Source organism: Watersipora subatra, chromosome 1 (genome assembly GCF_963576615.1).
Source record: "Watersipora subatra chromosome 1, tzWatSuba1.1, whole genome shotgun sequence".
In the NCBI taxonomy this organism is placed as follows: Eukaryota; Metazoa; Bryozoa; class Gymnolaemata; order Cheilostomatida; family Watersiporidae; genus Watersipora; species Watersipora subatra.
Window position 1 is genome coordinate 60,577,093 of NC_088708.1, and position 18,122 is coordinate 60,595,214.

The window sequence follows — 18,122 nt, forward strand, 5'->3', positions numbered from 1 at the left end:
AAAGTAATTCCCCGACCAGTTTAGGTATGAAAAAGATAAATTGTTACTGGGAGGCTCTGTCAGGCATTATTTAGTTAGCACTGTTAACTATGATTTGTTTTGTTTAATCATCCATTTAGATTAATAGCAGCATGACTTGTCATATTTTACTGAATATTTGACTATTGATGCTTTTCGCTTAAAAGAGAATTAATGTTGAAGCATGGATCTCATCACAAACGAATAGATAAGGAATAAATCTTTTGCAATAACCCTGCAACGTTTGTTTTCTGTATCTTGAATATTCTTTTTTACAAATATTTTCTTGATTAGTCACTTTCTAATTAATATTATGTATCAATCTATTCTTTTTAGTGTTCTAACTTGTCAGAAAGCCATTTTCTGGCTAATTACCTTTCATTTAGCAGCATAATTTTTCATTTGAATGGTGTCACTATTTTTTATTATTTCAAGTTTGTCCAACTCAAAAATACATTGTATATAAAAATTAAGTGGTGATAGCTCAGCTAAAACCACCCTTTTCCTTCAAATATTAAAATGGATAATATTGCAGGAACAACTTCACTATAGATACACGGAGTGTGAAGCAGACAACTCTCGTTGGAGAGTGTCAGTTCCCAAACCCACTGAGCACTGTTCTGTTGCCAACTCCAATGTACCCGTGCCTGGACCTAAGTGTGGTGAATATAACGCCCCATACGTACTACAATATTGACAATTTTTTTGAGATATAGATAATACTAGCTGTACTATGCGGTGTTGCCCGGGTGATAAAAAGTCTTTGGACAGAAAAATTATTTGTAGGCTATTTAACATTAAACAACGTTTGCTATTCTAACTTTCAAACTACATATCATGAGAAAAGGGTTTCGTGTAATTGAAATAAATTAAGAGAGAAAATAAAAACAACTGTAAAGGTTTTCAAACATTGTCAAACAACTGGACCTTTTCGAACTTCATATCATGAAGAAAATGTTTCGTGCAGGTCAAATAAATTAAAAAAATAAAATGACTATAAAAGGGTTTAAATGTAGCCTAAATGTGAAATAATTAGCAAGTAATAGTTAAATTAAGTCCGTCTTGCTTTGATTGCAACAAGAGATGATTCGGTAATGATACAATTAATACGAACTGAGAAAACAAAATAAAAATTCTGAATATGTTGAATTAATAATAACAATTTTTGCATAGAAGTGTGTGTATAAAAAAGGTTACTGTTCCACCAGAAGCTATCCATGAAAACTCCGAATCCGGCGATGCTGGTACCTCTTGATACTGGTACAAATGTAAAATTGAAATATCTGTCTTTGTCTGACGGAACGGTGAGAGAGTGTAGAGACCATTCCTACTCGAGATAATACAATTGTTCACGTGAAAAGTATTGACCTTCACCGTGATTTAGCAAATAAACCTCACGATAAACCAAAAATAAAAGTTCACAAAAAAGCATCGGGTTTCATAGAGTTAATAGAATTCATAGAGTTTCAAATAATACGTCATTTAGCATGTGCATACGCTATACAGTATATAGTAATGTTTTTGATCAATACGCCATTCGTAGCTCAGCGGTAGAGCTCGTGGTTAAAAAAACTTGTAAACGAAATCTCCGTGAGATCAAATTCATCAGGATGCGAAATGTGAATTCTAAGATTATAATAGCAATAGCTGGACATACCGAAAGACAGACGACAGAAAACAGACGAAAAATTTGGAGAAAAAAATATATAGATGCTTGAAAAGAGTCATGGTTTTTAAAACAAAGTTATTTGAAAAAAATTTTTCAAATTTTTCGAATTTTTCATTTAAAAGTCTATCTTTTGATGTCTATGATTTTTTTGATAAATTGGATTTTTTCGCCCACTTTTGCTCATGTAATTTGTTTGTATTGTGCAATGCACATCAGAATGTTGGTGAACCAAATTTTCAGTATTGTGACCTACTGGTTGACTTGCAACAAAATTCACATTACCGTTATTTGATATGAAAAGATTCACCATGTCTTACTCTGTTGTGTTGTAGGTGCAAAATATGTGGAAAGGTGATTACATGCTCTTAAAAGCTCATAAACGAACAGAAAATCGCAGCCACACGAGACCGCCGTAGTTTGGATTCCCTTTCCAAAACGGCTCAAATGTGACACAGTTGTGAGAGATGGTTTCTGTTTACACTTTCATGCAATCTTACTCGTCGAAATATTTTCACAATTATACTTCACGCATTCAATAAAACCATGTCTGTTAACCATGTGTAATGCTGTCACTTTTAGCAGTGATATCTTATAACTTACCGTAAAAATTTGTTAAACAATTTAACCTTACCCCGAAGGTGTACATCTCATTGTCTGATAATCATGACGAGCCTGTTGGTCAGCTGTGATAATTGAAAAGTGCTGCAAAAATTATTTGCGAAGTATTGGGTCACATGGTCAGAGAACGACTTTACGATTGAATAATGCCGAACCAAAACTGTAAAGTAGCGAGCATCTCTTTTTGATACGGGTCTTCGATAAAACCCGAAGTGTTTGTCATAAACCATTACTACGATAAGTTTTATATTGAGCTTTGTATTGGCCTTTCAATTCACGTGAGAACATACGTGACAAGACGATAACCAAATTTTGTGGTTACGTCATCGAAATAAAGAGATTCCAATCTACGGCGGCATTTCGTTTTTGAGCTTTTAAGAGCTTGTAATCACATTTCCACATATTTGGCACTTACAACACAACAGAGTAAGACATGGTGAATCTTTTGATAGCAAATAACTGTAATGTGAATTTTGTTGCAAGTCAACCTTTAAATGTGACAAATTCTTATATATTGCTTGCATTCAACAGTCATATAGAATTATAATGTGCAAACTACGTGTAGGTTATTGGAGTAGAGTAACTAGTGGTTTCACACAAACTATGTGTAGGTTATTGGAGTAGAGTTACTAGTGGTTTCACACAAACTATGTGTAGGTTATTGGAGTAGAGTTACTAGTGGTTTCACGCAAACTATGTGTAGGTTATTGGAGTAGAGTTACTAGTGGTTTCACACAAACTATGTGTAGGTTATTGGAGTAGAGTTACTAGTGGTTTCACACAAACTATGTGTAGGTTATTGGAGTAGAGTTACTAGTGGCTTCACACAAACTATGTGTAGGTTATTGGAGTAGAGTTACTAGTGGTTTCACACAAACTATGTGTAGGTTATTGGAGTAGAGTTACTAGTGGTTTCACACAAACTATGTGTAGGTTATTGGAGTAGAGTTACTAGTGGTTTCACACAAACTATGTGTAGGTTATTGGAGTAGAGTTACTAGTGGTTTCACACAAATTATGTGTAGGTTATTGGAGTAGAGTTACTAGTGGTTTCACACAAACTATGTGTAGGTTATTGGAGTAGAGTTACTAGTGGTTTCACACAAACTATGTGTAGGTTATTGGAGTAGAGTTACTAGTGGTTTCACACAAACTATGTGTAGGTTATTGGAGTAGAGTTACTAGTGGTTTCACACAAACTATGTGTAGGTTATTGGAGTAGAGTTACTAGTGGTTTCACACAAACTATGTGTAGGTTATTGGAGTAGAGTTACTAGTAGTTTCACACAAACTATGAATGAGAGCCAAAGACAAAAGGCAGTGAGGTAGTGGGGGAAAACTGTGCCTGTTCCAGTTGCTACCTCACAATTAATCCTGCTTTAAGGTTTACTAAATAAACTTACAGGTTCTAACTTCAACGGTCTTTCTGTAGCATTAGGCTATATATGTAGTCAGTTATCCTTATCACACTTGCCAATTCATGTTAGAAGAGTGTTCACAGATTTGTTACATGAAGATCAAATCAAGATTGTTTGTCAAGAAACGCTGATCTTTGCAAATTTATGAAATAAATTGTGATGCTTTCAGAAAAAAATCATGGTTTAGATCAATAATTTAAATCTTTTGATTTTTTTGGCCAACTTTGATAGATAATAGTTTTATTTAGATTAAAGTTTTAGTGGCATTCATCTTGCTGAAGAATATGAACAAGTGTACCATTCAAATCATTCAGAAACCTGCTGGTACCACTATTTTGTGCCCGACCAATGTTATATTTGTGCTTGCCTATGTATCAACAGCTTCCATTTGCTTGCTCATTACAGCAGTTGGCGCTTGCGTTTAACTGATCGCATACTTTGCTTCATATGTGCAATTCTGGCATTGTTAAAGCTTTTGTCTTGCTATGAATCTACTCCAACAGAATTTAATAGCTTTGAGTTTTTAAAGTATTTGTTTTACTCTGTTAGACTGGAGTGCCTTGCTTTTATATTAAGCTCTCTTATCTACCTTTTGTAAACTTTGAGTATTGTTTTATTTTGTTGTTTTTGTTTTTTACCTCGAGTATGAAATGGCATCCTATTTGTTATAAAGGAGTAGGTAGACGTGGTCTTAACTGTAATAATGTTACAGGATCTTCCTGTCCAGTTGGTCAATACCTGAATATATCTGGTGACCAGACATGCAAGAATTGTCCAGCTGGTAGCTACTCGGTAGGCAATGGCATCAGGTATGATCAGTGGGAAACACTACCCGAGGACTTCTCCGTCTCTCCCTCTGATTCAATCTCTTCCCAGCATGAAGGCTTCAACTGTAGTATATCTTCTGCGGTGTGAGTATTTGTTAGCATATTGCTGGTACATGCATCAGAAATATTTGTAGTGAGTGATTGGCGGTGGTCTTTGCATCGAGTGTTGTGATAAAAACATGATTTGTAGCAGTTAGTAAATGTAGTAGTGGTCAATATATAGTTGACAGTAGTCAGTATATGGTTAGTATTAGCAATGATATACAGCCCCCCAAGGATAGCCGACGGCTATCATAAGGGCGGGGTTTATTGATGGAGCCCTGTTAGGATTGTGCTAGCCTGGGTTTCGGAGCAAACACGACTCTCGCGGGGCGGTCGCGTTGCCTTGTTAGGTTTTGGAAAACACGACTCGCTGTTATCGTTTCATTATCTCATTCAGTCAGTAGACCCCGCGGTTCACAATAGCAAACCCTGAATTTCTACAATGTAGGGGTGATACCTAACCAAAATAATGGAACCATGCAAAATAAAACATTTCAAATTACCTACTTTTAGTAATTTTAAAATTGTTAAAGGTCGTAGTATATGCTTATAGTTGAATATAATTTACGCGAAATTATCCGAACAACGGCCTTTTTTCCTAGTTTTTGATTAATATTTTGCTACCCCTAATATAAAATGACAATCTCTTTCATCGTTGTCACATTGTTTTACCTGGCCAATAAGATGGGACAGCAGGCAAAGCTGTGCAGTGTAGTTTTTATACTCAAAATCTACATGTAAATACAAAACCGAATTTGTGCTATTTTACCATTGTGACTAGTAATATCACGAATGCTTGCGAATGGCGACTGACTGATCGTAATGGTGACAATATTGGGATACTATATTTATTTGGCAACAAAATGAATTCAACAGACAAGTAAAATAACCACTATAGTTCATAATATTTATAAATTTACAAGGGGCTTTATTCAGTATATTTGTTTGTTCGGGTGCCATGTTTGGGTTCATCCCAACAGAGCTCCATCATTAAACCCCGCCCATATGAGAGCCGTCGGCTATCCTTGGGGGCTGTATATCATTGGTATTAGTTAGCACAGAGTTTATAGTATTGTTTATTGTTTGTAGTAAGACATGGGTGCCAAAGGGTACTTATTTGGAAGGTTTGCCCGAGACCTGCAATGAGGCTCTCCATCTCACCGTTGAGCTGATCACAGATGGGGAGTTCAGCATACAATACTTTCACACATACATAGGTGTTGTTGCCATGGCTCGGGTACGCGAATCTTACAATACGTTCACATGTACATTCATGTAAATATTGTTATTATGACTCAGGTAAACAAACCCTGGATTGGTGTCTCATCGCCCTGCTTCTTGTGTTCTATGACTCACTCATTGACATGCCGTCTTTATCTCATGCAGTAGATGACTTTCTCATTGCTATGTTACATGTTTGATACCAAGTAGACTCCCACTCGGTATATTGAGTGTTTGCAAAGGTATGGCTATATATCTCTTTACACACCCAGCTGTCACCAAGTCTGACACCATACATACATTTGTGATATTTGCTACACGGCAGTGAACAAATTTTAGTTCTATATAACAGTGCTTGAGAACATCGGAGACACCAATTTAGATGGTTTGTTGGCTTTATTGCAAACATATTCTATTAATGACACTCAGGGGAACTCCATTGAGTACTCTGATATAACCTAGCAAAGCAGCTGATAACATGATGTGTGACTATTGGCTAACTGAACTGACAAGTGCTATCATAACAAGCTAGAAGCTAGAAAATCATTGAATCGAAGTACTTGTTATAAGTGTTTTATTGGTTTTAGTTTAAAACAAGTAAGTATGTTTATCATAAAGTCTTAGATGCCAATGCTAATTCTTCAGTATATATGTACATCTACTAGTAACGACTAGCATTTGGATGGTGATTAGAATGATTATTCCCAATGGCCAATGCAGATATTTGTCTGTTTGTTCAGTTTATATATTGACACATAAATTAGGTAATATTCAGCTCATTGTCTGACAGTTGTATCGAAAGTTTTTACAAAAATTGACAGAACAGTTTTTTTTGCAAAAACCCATAAACAAGGTATTATTGTATTGGTGGAGATTTGTCCGCTGTTGATTGGCTTATGCAGAAACAAGTTTCTCTGTTTGTTGTGACAAATTCTTTTTGAAAAGCTTCATCACTTCAAGCAAAGCAACTGCTGCTTTTGTTGATAGGTGGAGAGCATGTGCCAGGCTGATAAGGCTGACCATGGCCTAGACAATTTCAAAGTTCTCCCTCCTTCTAAAGATGAGACTGCTAAAACTGTGATGGTACGTTCTCAGGTTTCTCATCTGGGTGTTACTTATCAGAATCTTCCCACATTTTACCAGCCACCATATTGGATTACCATATTTGTAGCTTAAGTTAACACCTGGGAAGAAGAGGCTGATCATATCTATAATGGGGTATCCAGGATCAGCACCCGGGGCTCGCTTCGCTATCAAGGCTATAGAAGTTAGAGGTAAGGACTCATCTTCCGCATCTGACATTGTGTGTTTGTGTGTAATGTTGGGGACCATTGATTTCTCATTCTTGAAACTATGTCGTGAGGTGTAATATGTTTGCTATTTATCGTTGTGTGCATTGTCCAATATAGCGGTGATATTGTATATTACACATGTATGTAGGAATGTGCACGCTTGTTCACATCAATTTCTTGGTTTTGTTTGTTGCAGGAATGCCGTTTGCTACCGAGTGCACCCTTTGTCGGCCGGGATACTATTCTAGTGCTGGTTCTGGTTTTTGTACCCATTGTCCAGAGAATACATACACCGCGAGTCAGGGTTCCAGTGAGTATTATCATCAGTTCAATAATTGCTGTCAGCTAGACAGATAAATGGTTTGTCTCGCTCATCTTCCTACAATGTTTAATGTTCGATTCACTCGTTTACTGGAGTTACTTGCTCTTGTTTGCTTCAGGCAATTCTTATTAAAGATTGTCTTATTTAGGTGGGTGCCTTCCATGCGATGCAAAGGATTTTGCTCCACCGGCCTCAGCAGGTTGTAAGCCACGGCCGGCATGCAAAATGAGTGATTACTACAAATCTATTGCTCCTTGTGAGAATGGAACTGTGAGTGTCTCATCTTTGGTCTCTGTGGCAAAGCCTTCTCTCTTTTCGAATCCATTTTTAGTGGTTTTTATTTTTTCGTAATCAGAACTTCCTGTTTATTAATATGGCTGTGTGAAAAAGTGTATGACACTATATTTTTCTTTAGATGCAAATTTGGTCAGAGTTTATTGACATGTACAATAGAAGCTCCTATAATGTAAAAAACCTTCTTATGATATAAATGTCACTTAAAAGAGAGAATTTATGTGAAATTTTTTATTCGTATTTTGCAAGAGATTCCATGTAATGTAAAGCATTAAGTCGCTGCGAATTCCCAGATTTGATCTGAATAATGACGGTCCCATAGATAGCCTTAAAAATATCGTTTTCCAACTTATCGCACTTGGGTTAGAAAAAGGCGTGCAGGGGTATCTCTATTATATATACTAGTACCTGGCACTCTAGTGTGTCGTGAGGGATCATCAGGTGTGTCGATAAAACGCAAAGAATGAGTAATTGTACAATTATTCAGAATAACCTATAGGCAGTTGATTGATGCAGATGTTAAAGTATCGGTCTACCAAACTGACTGTCACGAGTTAGTCTCTTTAAAATCTATCTTTTATTGTAACCTCTAACTCTGACACCCCTCGAACAGACACCTGTCTTATTATACTAAATATATAGTTTTCTTTTACTTTATTTTAGACACATGCAATATTTTCAGAGTCGACTTTCTTGTGTGAAAAAGAGAAAACTTGATTCAAATTGACCTTGAAGGCATGCCCTCCCCTTAATTTAACGTAAAATGATCGTAATCATGGATACTAAACCAAGTGAAAAAATGAGAAAAAAGGAGAAAAGTTGTCGATACAAACCACTAATACCACAGTTACTGTACAGTCATTGAATCAAAAAGTTACATTCAGTTTTTTTCCTTTTTGAAGAGCCAAAGGGGTACCTGTTCATAAATTTTGGAACAGATTAGGCTATTTACAATTATTTTACTGTTCGTATAATGCAAAATCCTTATAATGTAAACATTCCAGGAATTGATTATTTACATTGTAGGAGCGCCTACTGTACATTTATTTTTTTTACTTATTGGGATAGAGGGATGAGTGTGCAGTTGCGTCATCACATCTAGTGGATGACAACTTCATTATTTCAGTCGCACTATTTATTATAGACTTTATTGTGCCAGTGATTAATTTCTATTGACAACTAAACGATTCTTTGAACAGTAGATTTGTCAAGTCTGAGGGTTCTGATTTATCGGATGATCTTACCAGTCAAAGGCAACTTTTAAACCAATTATGTAAAGTTAGTCGTTAGAGTTACATGTGCAGGCGGGCGGATCTTACTTATAACTGCGATTTTTCATTGGTTCCTATTAAGTTTTCAAATGCAGATTTCATATATGTCTGATTTTTTCCCGGAGTCATTAAGTGACATTTTTTATAAAATCAATTGTTTGACTAGCCTTTAGGCATTGAATTTTTTTGTATTGATCAAAAGTTCTGTGTTTGTGTTCACTACAAACAAGGTTTGTAGTAAACACAAACGGTAAAAGTATTTGTAATTACAACAACGTTGGTAATAGGATTCAATTTAGTAATGAGTGTTTGTTGCTACTATATTAACATACAGAAATACTAAAGCACATGTTTTCAGTGAGTTTGTCATTGTTTCGATATAAAATGTATACATTGTTTATCAAAAGCTGGAATAATATAGAAAACAAATATTTTAGCAGTAGTTAACTAGGTCAAAGAACTGCTGTTACATTTAGTTGTTTTTAGTGTTTCATAAAGTTGTTACATTGTCTACATGAAACTTAGGCTAAATAATAGCTGTTTATAAAAAAGAAACACTTTACTAGTTCCTAATGATTAGATTTCTTTTCCGATTTCAATGAAGGCATCAGCGTATGATCTGTAATAGCTGGTTATTGCTCACTGAAATCTGATCATCAAACGATTGAAGACTCGCCTTCTAAACTTTCATCTGCCATACAGCTAAATATCATTCAGTCATATAGAAAAAATTGTTTGAAAACAATTTTAAGATAAAATATTAACGGATGAGAAACCAAAGGCTAAATTGTGTGATCGTACCCTTTGATTTACGATTTGATAGACTCGTATAGTAACAATAATTACAATTGTCAAACTTGGATGTTACTAGTGTGAATAATTATGGTGAGCAAATAGTGAAAGATAGATAGATAATTATGGCAACAAATAGTTTGGCTAGTCAATTATTTTGATACTCCAAGGAGTAAGATCGTGAAGCAGTACTCTTCTGTCTAGAACTAAAGTCTGTGCCTGTCTGAAGCTGTCTAAAAGTTCTCTGTTGATTTTCTTTTAAATTAAACTGGCTGAATAACCTTGTTTACTACTACAAATGTGTGCTTACTGCAGACCCATGTGAAGTTCAGTTGGCTTTCTCCTCAATACTGCAATGCTGACCATCCGGACAGCGTGGATCTTCCAGTGCCAGGTGCTGTTGAGGATTGTCCTCCTTGTAACCCTGGTCAGGAGCTGAATGAGACTACAGGTACGCTTTTGGGTTCTAGTCAATTTTGAGTTATGTTAGCTTTTGATGTATGTTAACAATGGTAGCCAGAGGTGATTCACTGTATATGTTAACAATGGATGTTAGCAATGGTACCCAGAGCTAGTACATTGTATGTTAACAATGAATGTTAGCAATGTTAGCCAGATCTGATACACTCTATGTGTTATCAATGGTACCCAAAGCTGGTACATTGTATATGTTAACAATGTTACCCAGAGCTGATACACTATATGTTAACAATAGTACCCAGAGCTGATACACTCTATATGTTAACAATGGTACTCAAAGCTAATACACTGTATCTGTTAACAATGGTACTCAGAGCTGATACACTCTGTACGTTAACAATGGTACCCAGAGCTGATACACTGTATATGTTAACAATAGTACCCAGAGCTGATACACTGTATATGTTAACAATGGTACCCAGAGCTGATACACTGTATCTGTTAACAATGGTACCCAGAGCTAATACACTGTATCTGTTAACAAGGGTACCCAGAGCTGATACACTGTATCTGTTAACAATGGTACTCAGAGCTGATACACTGTATATGTTAACAATGGTACCCAGAGCTGATACACTGTATATGTTAACAATGGTACCCAGAGCTGATACACTGTATCTGTTAACAATGGTACCCAGAGCTGATACACTGTATCTGTTAACAATGGTACTCAGAGCTAATACACTGTATATGTTAACAATGGTGTTACTATGTTAGCACGATCAACTTGTTTGTGTGTGAAACCAGCTGATCTTTTTGAGAGAAGTTTGATAGTTTGAGATTATTTACTTTACCTAGTTGAGATTATTTACTTGTTTCATGTCATCTGATACCTCAGTTTGTATTTTTACAAAACTAACTGCTTTTAATTTTGCTGTTGTGCTACGCTTTATCTCTGAACAATGGACACAACATCAAGGCATTTAATTATTGCAAAGTTTATTCAGCTTAAGATTAGGCCAAATGAGGTGTACATTTAGGCTTCCTCACAGCTGTAGGTTACACATATGGCATCTTCATGATTGCCCGAAGTTTCAGCATCATAAACCACCTGCTAATGGACCTTTGAAACTTAAATTAACTCAAAAAATATGCATAGGCAAAGTATCTATAAATGTCGTTTGTTAACAATGTAAAGCCAAAGGCTGTTATGAACCCCTTTTCTTACAGGCCAGTGTAGTTACTGTCTCGCCGGCACTTTTTCGGATGGTTCACAGTCTTGTGAGGTGTGTCCCCTTCATACGGAGGCCAGACGCTCGTTGGTATTCAACAAGTTTAATACACTCCCTGATCGCCTCACTACAAGCTGCGTCTTGGTTACTGATGGTATGCATTTGGCATCAGCTGTTTTCAGTAAGGCCTTTAAACTACAAGAATGGCAGGTGGCTGTCTATATAGAATATTTTGAGGGTTCCTCTGTATCACTGACTTAAAACGGTTTGTTCAATTAAGGTGTGTATTGCTTGAGGTTGACTCATTTCTTGTTCAGGTTAATGCTGACTGTCAACTACAACTTAAATCAGTGTTCTTCCATGCTTATGACTATAATTCTGGCAGCTTTTTCTGGTTGATTCACTTAGAGATTAGGGATTGTGCTGGTATGTGTGTATGCAGTCGTGTCAGAAATTATGAGGCTACCTCACATGTTGCGATACATTTGCTGGTAGCGATGATTTACTGCCTTAATTTTGCTAGAAACGACCACACCAATATAGATGCAGAATTTTATAATGATTACTATGGAGTGGATTTCTAATAAGCAGCAGTTTCTAAATAATTTTGTTTAATGAAAATGCGTAAGCAATTTACCTTGACAAAAATCAAAAGTTTGTTTAGTTACTTATTGCATTTTCAGCTAACTAATTTGGTTACACCGGCACAACATAGTTGGAAAAAACTCTTGTAATAATTGATGGCCGTGAATGGGCACTCAGGGTGTGTAAAAATGTCTAAGGATTGAGCTGGACGGGCTATATAGGAGGGTCTGAGGATTGAGCTGGACGTGTTATATAGAAAGTTTCAAGAATTGAGCTGGACGTGTTATATAGAAAGTTTCAAGAATTGAGCGGGACGTGTTATATAGAAAGTTTCAAGAATTGAACTGGACGTGTTATATAGAAAGTTTCAAGAATTGAACTGGATGTGTTATATAGAAAGTTTCAAGAATTGAACTGGACGTGTTATATAGAAAGTTTCAAGAATTGAACTGGATGTGTTATATAGAAAGTTTCAAGAATTGAACTGGACGTGTTATATAGAAAGTTTCAAGAATTGAACTGGACGCGTTATATAGAAGGATCTGAAGATTGAGCTGGACGTGTTATACTTGTTTTCCAGTTGGCAATATGCACTGAGGGTTGAATTTTTGAACTACCTCTTCTAGCTCATTCTCCAACAACTTTCTTTGTTCTGTTGAAGCAGCCACATTCACATCAGCTGACTTTTTTCACTCCCTACAGGCGTCAGTACTTGTTAAACGTCGGTTTTCGATGGACAGGCGTACCCAAGTTCGATGCTGGTATTCAGTGTTGGCTCACTTTTGTCCTCTTACAGATCTCTCTTTAAGGCTCATGGAATAAACCCATGAACAAACTGCATAACGCTGTGTGATGACAGAATGTACAACATAAAGTGATGGCCATGCGTTATCTCTAACACGAAGTATTGTAACACTAACAAGATTTGGGATCCGGCACTGAAGGTATATCATGATGACACAAATTCCATCACCTCCGCTATAAAATAAGATGAAAGGCTGTTTTGCTGGAACAAGGATAAATCTCTGCATCCAAGGAATTATGTTCTAGTAATTACATTGTAAATGGCTTAATATGCACTGTTTTCATGATGCACAAACTTGAGCCAATCTGTAAGTTAATTGCATCATGGAAACTTCATAAATCTGCAAGCTAAGTGAGTTTTGTGATTCGCAAAACTTTATCGATTCCATCACGCTTGCGATTAATGGAAACAGCACCTGCGAATGATGCGCATTAAACTACCGCGCCGGCTATTCGATTTTAGCTACGTTTGATACTTCCGTTTGTCCTCGTTGACGTTGTTGTGTCGCTAACACGTGCGTCGCTAATTAATAATTTACAGCGTACAAGTTCTTACCTATTTTCAACAAGGTGCCGTAGTCAATTTCTTCATGCGAATGTCCATAGAACCACTTATTCACACATTAAACAACTCCAAATCCTGGAGTTGTTTAATGTGAATGGGAACAATCATGGGAACATCGTGATGGCTCCAGCAAGGGTGCCAATATGAATAAAGGCGTGAATTATTGGCTGGTTTCATTTCTGACAACACTGCAGGAACGAAATTACATGTCTGACCAAAAATGTACATGTACCCTTGGTGGTTATTTGATTTCCTATTTCCTTTAGTTCATTTACCAATGATGAATAGTAAGTATGCTTCGTAGATTCATGGCTACAAGAGTATGTTGTAGCAGGTGATTGTTTAGGCATAGGTACTATTTAAAGAGTGGTTGTCTTGGTTTAGGAACAGGTGGTGGTTATGGTTCATATATGTAAGTGCATCTTGTCAGGTTTAATATTGGGATATACATGTATAAGGTGGTTGGTGAAGGGCATGGGCGGGTGTTGATAGGTTGGTGATCAACATCTAAAATAGTTTAATATATTTTGTATTATGTAGCTTATTGGCTCTAATAGGCCACCAGTATTAAATGAACACTTGAATCTGGTCTCAAGCATTTATGCTGACAGTTTCTAGATTCGTAATCAAATATGAATTATTATAAACCAATATTTAACTTGATGAATTACTGAAGCATTTAGCGCTGAGTGACTTATATGGTGGTAGAATAGTTTACCGGTGTTATTAAGGTTACCGGGCTGCTTGTAAGATCAAGTCTGTCTCATCTAGACATCGAGAGACTAGAATAGCAGAGTGCAATATGTTGAAAGAGACACCCATAATTGGAACTAGCAAAGTATTAGGGTTGGGAGTCCTTCTGATACAAAGTTTCAATTGGACTTGTCAGCTACCTCGGTTTGGGCTTAAATGTGACTGGAAGAGGGTGGTAGCGTTAGTGAATGAGATGCTGCTTTTTCATATACCTCATCTATGAGTGGCATTTACGGATAGACAAAATAATACATAATTGTATTTTTCTCAATCTTACAAATGAACAGAGTGCATAATAGGCTGAAAGCGTTGCAATAGAGAGGATGTAAAATAATTTTCAAATTGTTAAAAACAATGATTTAGAGCTAAAAAAAAGAGTGCAATTTATTTAGGTGTAAAAACCTACAAGTTTGTCGTACCTCTCACTCGAATGATAATATCGGCTGTGTGGCTATATATATATATCTGACTGTAAACTTGTGAAAAAGCCATTGAGTTGGCGCTAACTTGAAATATTTTTGTTTTGTATGCGGAATAGTCAGTATTAGCAAAAGGTACATACGCGTCTGATGTATGTGTTTACTATAAAGGTTATACTTACCAAATTGGTTTGTTATGGGGATATTGAATACTTAACACAGCAACTAGTGATTAGTATATTTTAAGACACAACAGACAACAGTCAAGGACCACTGCTTATGACATAGATCTTCATTTCATAATCCTGGGTCAAGTGCTGTTTTGGGCCTACTCTCGTATAGCTTCTCTGCAGTTGGCTCCAATAGCAGAAGCCACCCTTATGCAACAGGCTCGGAGTCTACTTGCCAGACATTAGGTATACATGTACTGCGTTGCTCCATTGAATAAACCTAGTCAGCGGCAAGTAAACAAACATATTCTTTTAGCCAAATTGAACCAACAGTAAAATGGTCTTTCGCAACTCATGCACAAACATCATCCTCCTTTCCAATTTCAATGTTGTGTTGTTGCCAGATCCCCACTGATACAGACTCAGTTTTCTGTGCAATGTCTCTATAAGTCCTTCAAAACTTTTCCCTGACGATACCAGCCCTTTTTAAAACTGACAAGAGATTGCCCAGACAGATCTTGACAGTCAACCTCAACTGCACAAACAGCATATTGCCATTCTTCTATTTTAGTCTGAGCACGAATTCTCTGACGAATGTTTTCAACTTTTTCTCATGTCCCTACTGCTTGTTTTCTTCCCATGGAACTGTTAGCTTTGTCATGATAACTTCTTTGTATGCCTCTCAGCAAAGGATTTGGTCTGGTCATTGTTTTTTTAAAGCCACATATAGAAGGACTTGTAGCCACACGCTTGTAGCTGCCGATCAAGGCCAGCTAGCATAATCTACTTCCCTTTAGGCTTAAGACCAATCTCTTTTTACCTAACATCATTGGCTCATACATATTAGTTTTGTTCACTTCAATGGCTTCTCTAAACAAAAGCCGGAGAATCTATATAGCACTTGATTACGGTGTCATTTTAACATGGATGGTGGATGCTCTTAAAATGTGCTTCAATATGCATATGGGCTCACTGCAGCACTGATGGCATCTTTCATCTCAAGCTACCTTCTATCCATTAAGGTTTGTAGGGCTTGGCAGCTGATCATATACTGAATTAAACAATAAACATCTTAATTGATTCAAGACTCCAAATGTCAGACTATTTGAGTGCCCAACTTTCTACTCCTTCCCATGTTGTTCAGCGACATTGGCGTGATGACAAAATAGCTTGTGCTTGTCATTAATCTTCAACACATCTAGCGTCATCTATCGCCATATTCCTTTTTGTTTTTAGGTACCTTGTAAAAATCCCCATGCTTTTGCCATCTCAAACCATGTTTTCCTGATGTAATGACCCACCTATTTCTCTGATCTGTAATTTCAAAAGAGCATCCCTGACCTTGCTACCAACATCCCACTCGACATCATTGGGCAGTTCTGATTGGTTGGATATTTAGGTTTTCTTGACATAATGGATAGCGTGATTTCATCAATTTTATATTCTTCCTCTAAATACCTCATTGAAAGTGAGATGGCGAGTTCTGCTACATATAAAGCATTTGTGTTGATATTTTGAGACACCTCTAGCCACTTTTTAACTTTAACAGTCATCATTTGTTCTTTTTACGATAGCGGTACACCATAAATTTGAATATTTAAAATAACAGACGCATATTTTAATTTGTGTTTCTTTAGTGAGGGAAAGTCATTGGAGGTAATGCAGTGTTTGTAGAAATTGATTAATGGGAGATTGCTGTACCTTGCTTTCAATTCATCATTGCTTTGGCTTGATGAATCATTGGATTACTTTAAGTAGCAACTTTTCAAAAGCATCGGCTGGTTTCACACTGAATGATATGGCAAAGACATTCAACTTTCCTTGCTTAGCTTTCACGTTCTGAAATCTTCGCTCAAATTCATTGAGCGTGCTGCACACTCATCAGCATATTTATATGTGCTTTTAGGAGTTTGATGTCGCATAGTCAGAAAATGTGCGGTGTTGTCTACTTTCAATTGCACTTACCACAGTTTTAGTTTAGCTTCAAAAGCTTTCACATATGACAGGAAAATACTAAAAAGTTTATTCGGCCCTTGTAGTTTTCGGTTCAACTAGAATAAGTGGTTTGTAATGTCAACCGTGAGGCAAGATCAATTGACCACTTGCTGTCACCTAGTTCCAAAAAAGCTTGCCTTTCATCTCCATAAATTCTTTGGTTTCTTACCTCGGCTTGTAAAAGCGATTCAGCATGCTTGTGCGACTCAACCATCTTATTTCACAATAATAAATAATGTCACTGTACTGTGACTCCAAATTATTGAGAAACTGTGCAAACTGGTGGTTAGTGAGGCCTCTACTTTTAATGAAATTTATGCAAGATAGTATTTTTGAGATACCATTGGTCATTTCTAGTGACTGAGTCCACAGATTCTCCTGATGTATAATGCAGTGGCACAATACTAAACCGTTTGGTTCCAGAATGAGATGAGATAGTTCTTTTTTTACATAAACAGTTAATCATTTCTGTTTTGTGACCTTTGCTGAAGCTCTATCCGTGGTAAGTCCACATAGTTTCTCCAATTAAGCTCAAATTTATTCATAGCAGCGACAAGCTTTTCAAAGATGTCCTCACCTTTCGCAGTACCAACAACTACTCGAATATTTTTAACTCATCAGTAATGCCACGAACAAATATAGCTAATTGAGCAGTATTTGTTGTCTGTTTTCTCATCGCAAGTCTGAGAATAAAATTAGAATTTCTTCATTGACTTGTCTAATGTTCTTTTAATATTATCTGCTGTATCAGTAATCCGATCTGAGCTGAGATTGTTCTTCCGAATAGGCTGATGTTCTTGAACAAATTTAATTTGTCTGGTGCCAGCAGTTCTGCAGCAGCGATAATGCACTTCTTCAAAAATTCTCCTTCACTGTGAGGTCTCAGCTTTTTTACAATTAACCCACTAATTGCATAACTAGTTTGAAGACAACTTTTATTCTCAATAAGAGGTCTAGTAAATGCAGCTTGTTGCGACTTCAAATGCTGTTTAAGAGCGTTGATCTTGTCCACTCATTGTTGTCTAGTCAGTTCAAAGAGTTTACTATGAGTTGTTTGGTAATGGCATTCCAGATTTACTTCTTCCATCAATACCATAATATCTCTACATACCAGGCAAAAAAGAATTTTGTTGTGTTCCACAAAAAAGTCATTAGTTCATTGTTGTAGAAACACTTGATGCTCTGCATCTACTTTTATTCATTTGGTTAAGGTAACCATTTTTTGCACACAGTCACATGATTTATAAATAGTGCAAGATCCAACAAAGATGACCGCTTCCATGTTTGGTCATCAATAACAGTAGCTTAATCACAGTTTTTTCTCATTCATCACGGATATACTGCATCTGGTTTCTTGATAGCCAGCAGTGTGAGTCAGTAAGTTAATAGTAATAG

At 36.5% G+C, this 18,122-nt stretch overlaps 1 protein-coding gene across 3 annotated transcripts in view; it reads left to right on the forward strand.

Annotated features, from left to right (window-relative positions):
- LOC137385863 (endosome/lysosome-associated apoptosis and autophagy regulator family member 2-like) overlaps nt 1-18,122 on the forward strand; it is a 39,804-nt gene that overhangs the window by 451 nt on the left and 21,231 nt on the right. For 2 of the 3 annotated variants that reach the window (XM_068072441.1, XM_068072439.1), the window contains exons 2-11: nt 554-680; nt 4,436-4,634; nt 5,682-5,829; nt 6,801-6,896; nt 6,985-7,087; nt 7,302-7,415; nt 7,576-7,697; nt 10,100-10,235; nt 11,435-11,590; nt 13,657-13,677. In XM_068072441.1, the coding sequence (XP_067928542.1) occupies nt 554-680; nt 4,436-4,634; nt 5,682-5,829; nt 6,801-6,896; nt 6,985-7,087; nt 7,302-7,415; nt 7,576-7,697; nt 10,100-10,235; nt 11,435-11,590; nt 13,657-13,677 (1,222 nt within the window). The remainder of the gene's footprint in view (nt 1-553; nt 681-4,435; nt 4,635-5,681; nt 5,830-6,800; nt 6,897-6,984; nt 7,088-7,301; nt 7,416-7,575; nt 7,698-10,099; nt 10,236-11,434; nt 11,591-13,656; nt 13,678-18,122) is intronic. The other variant, XM_068072440.1, reaches the window with a different exon arrangement.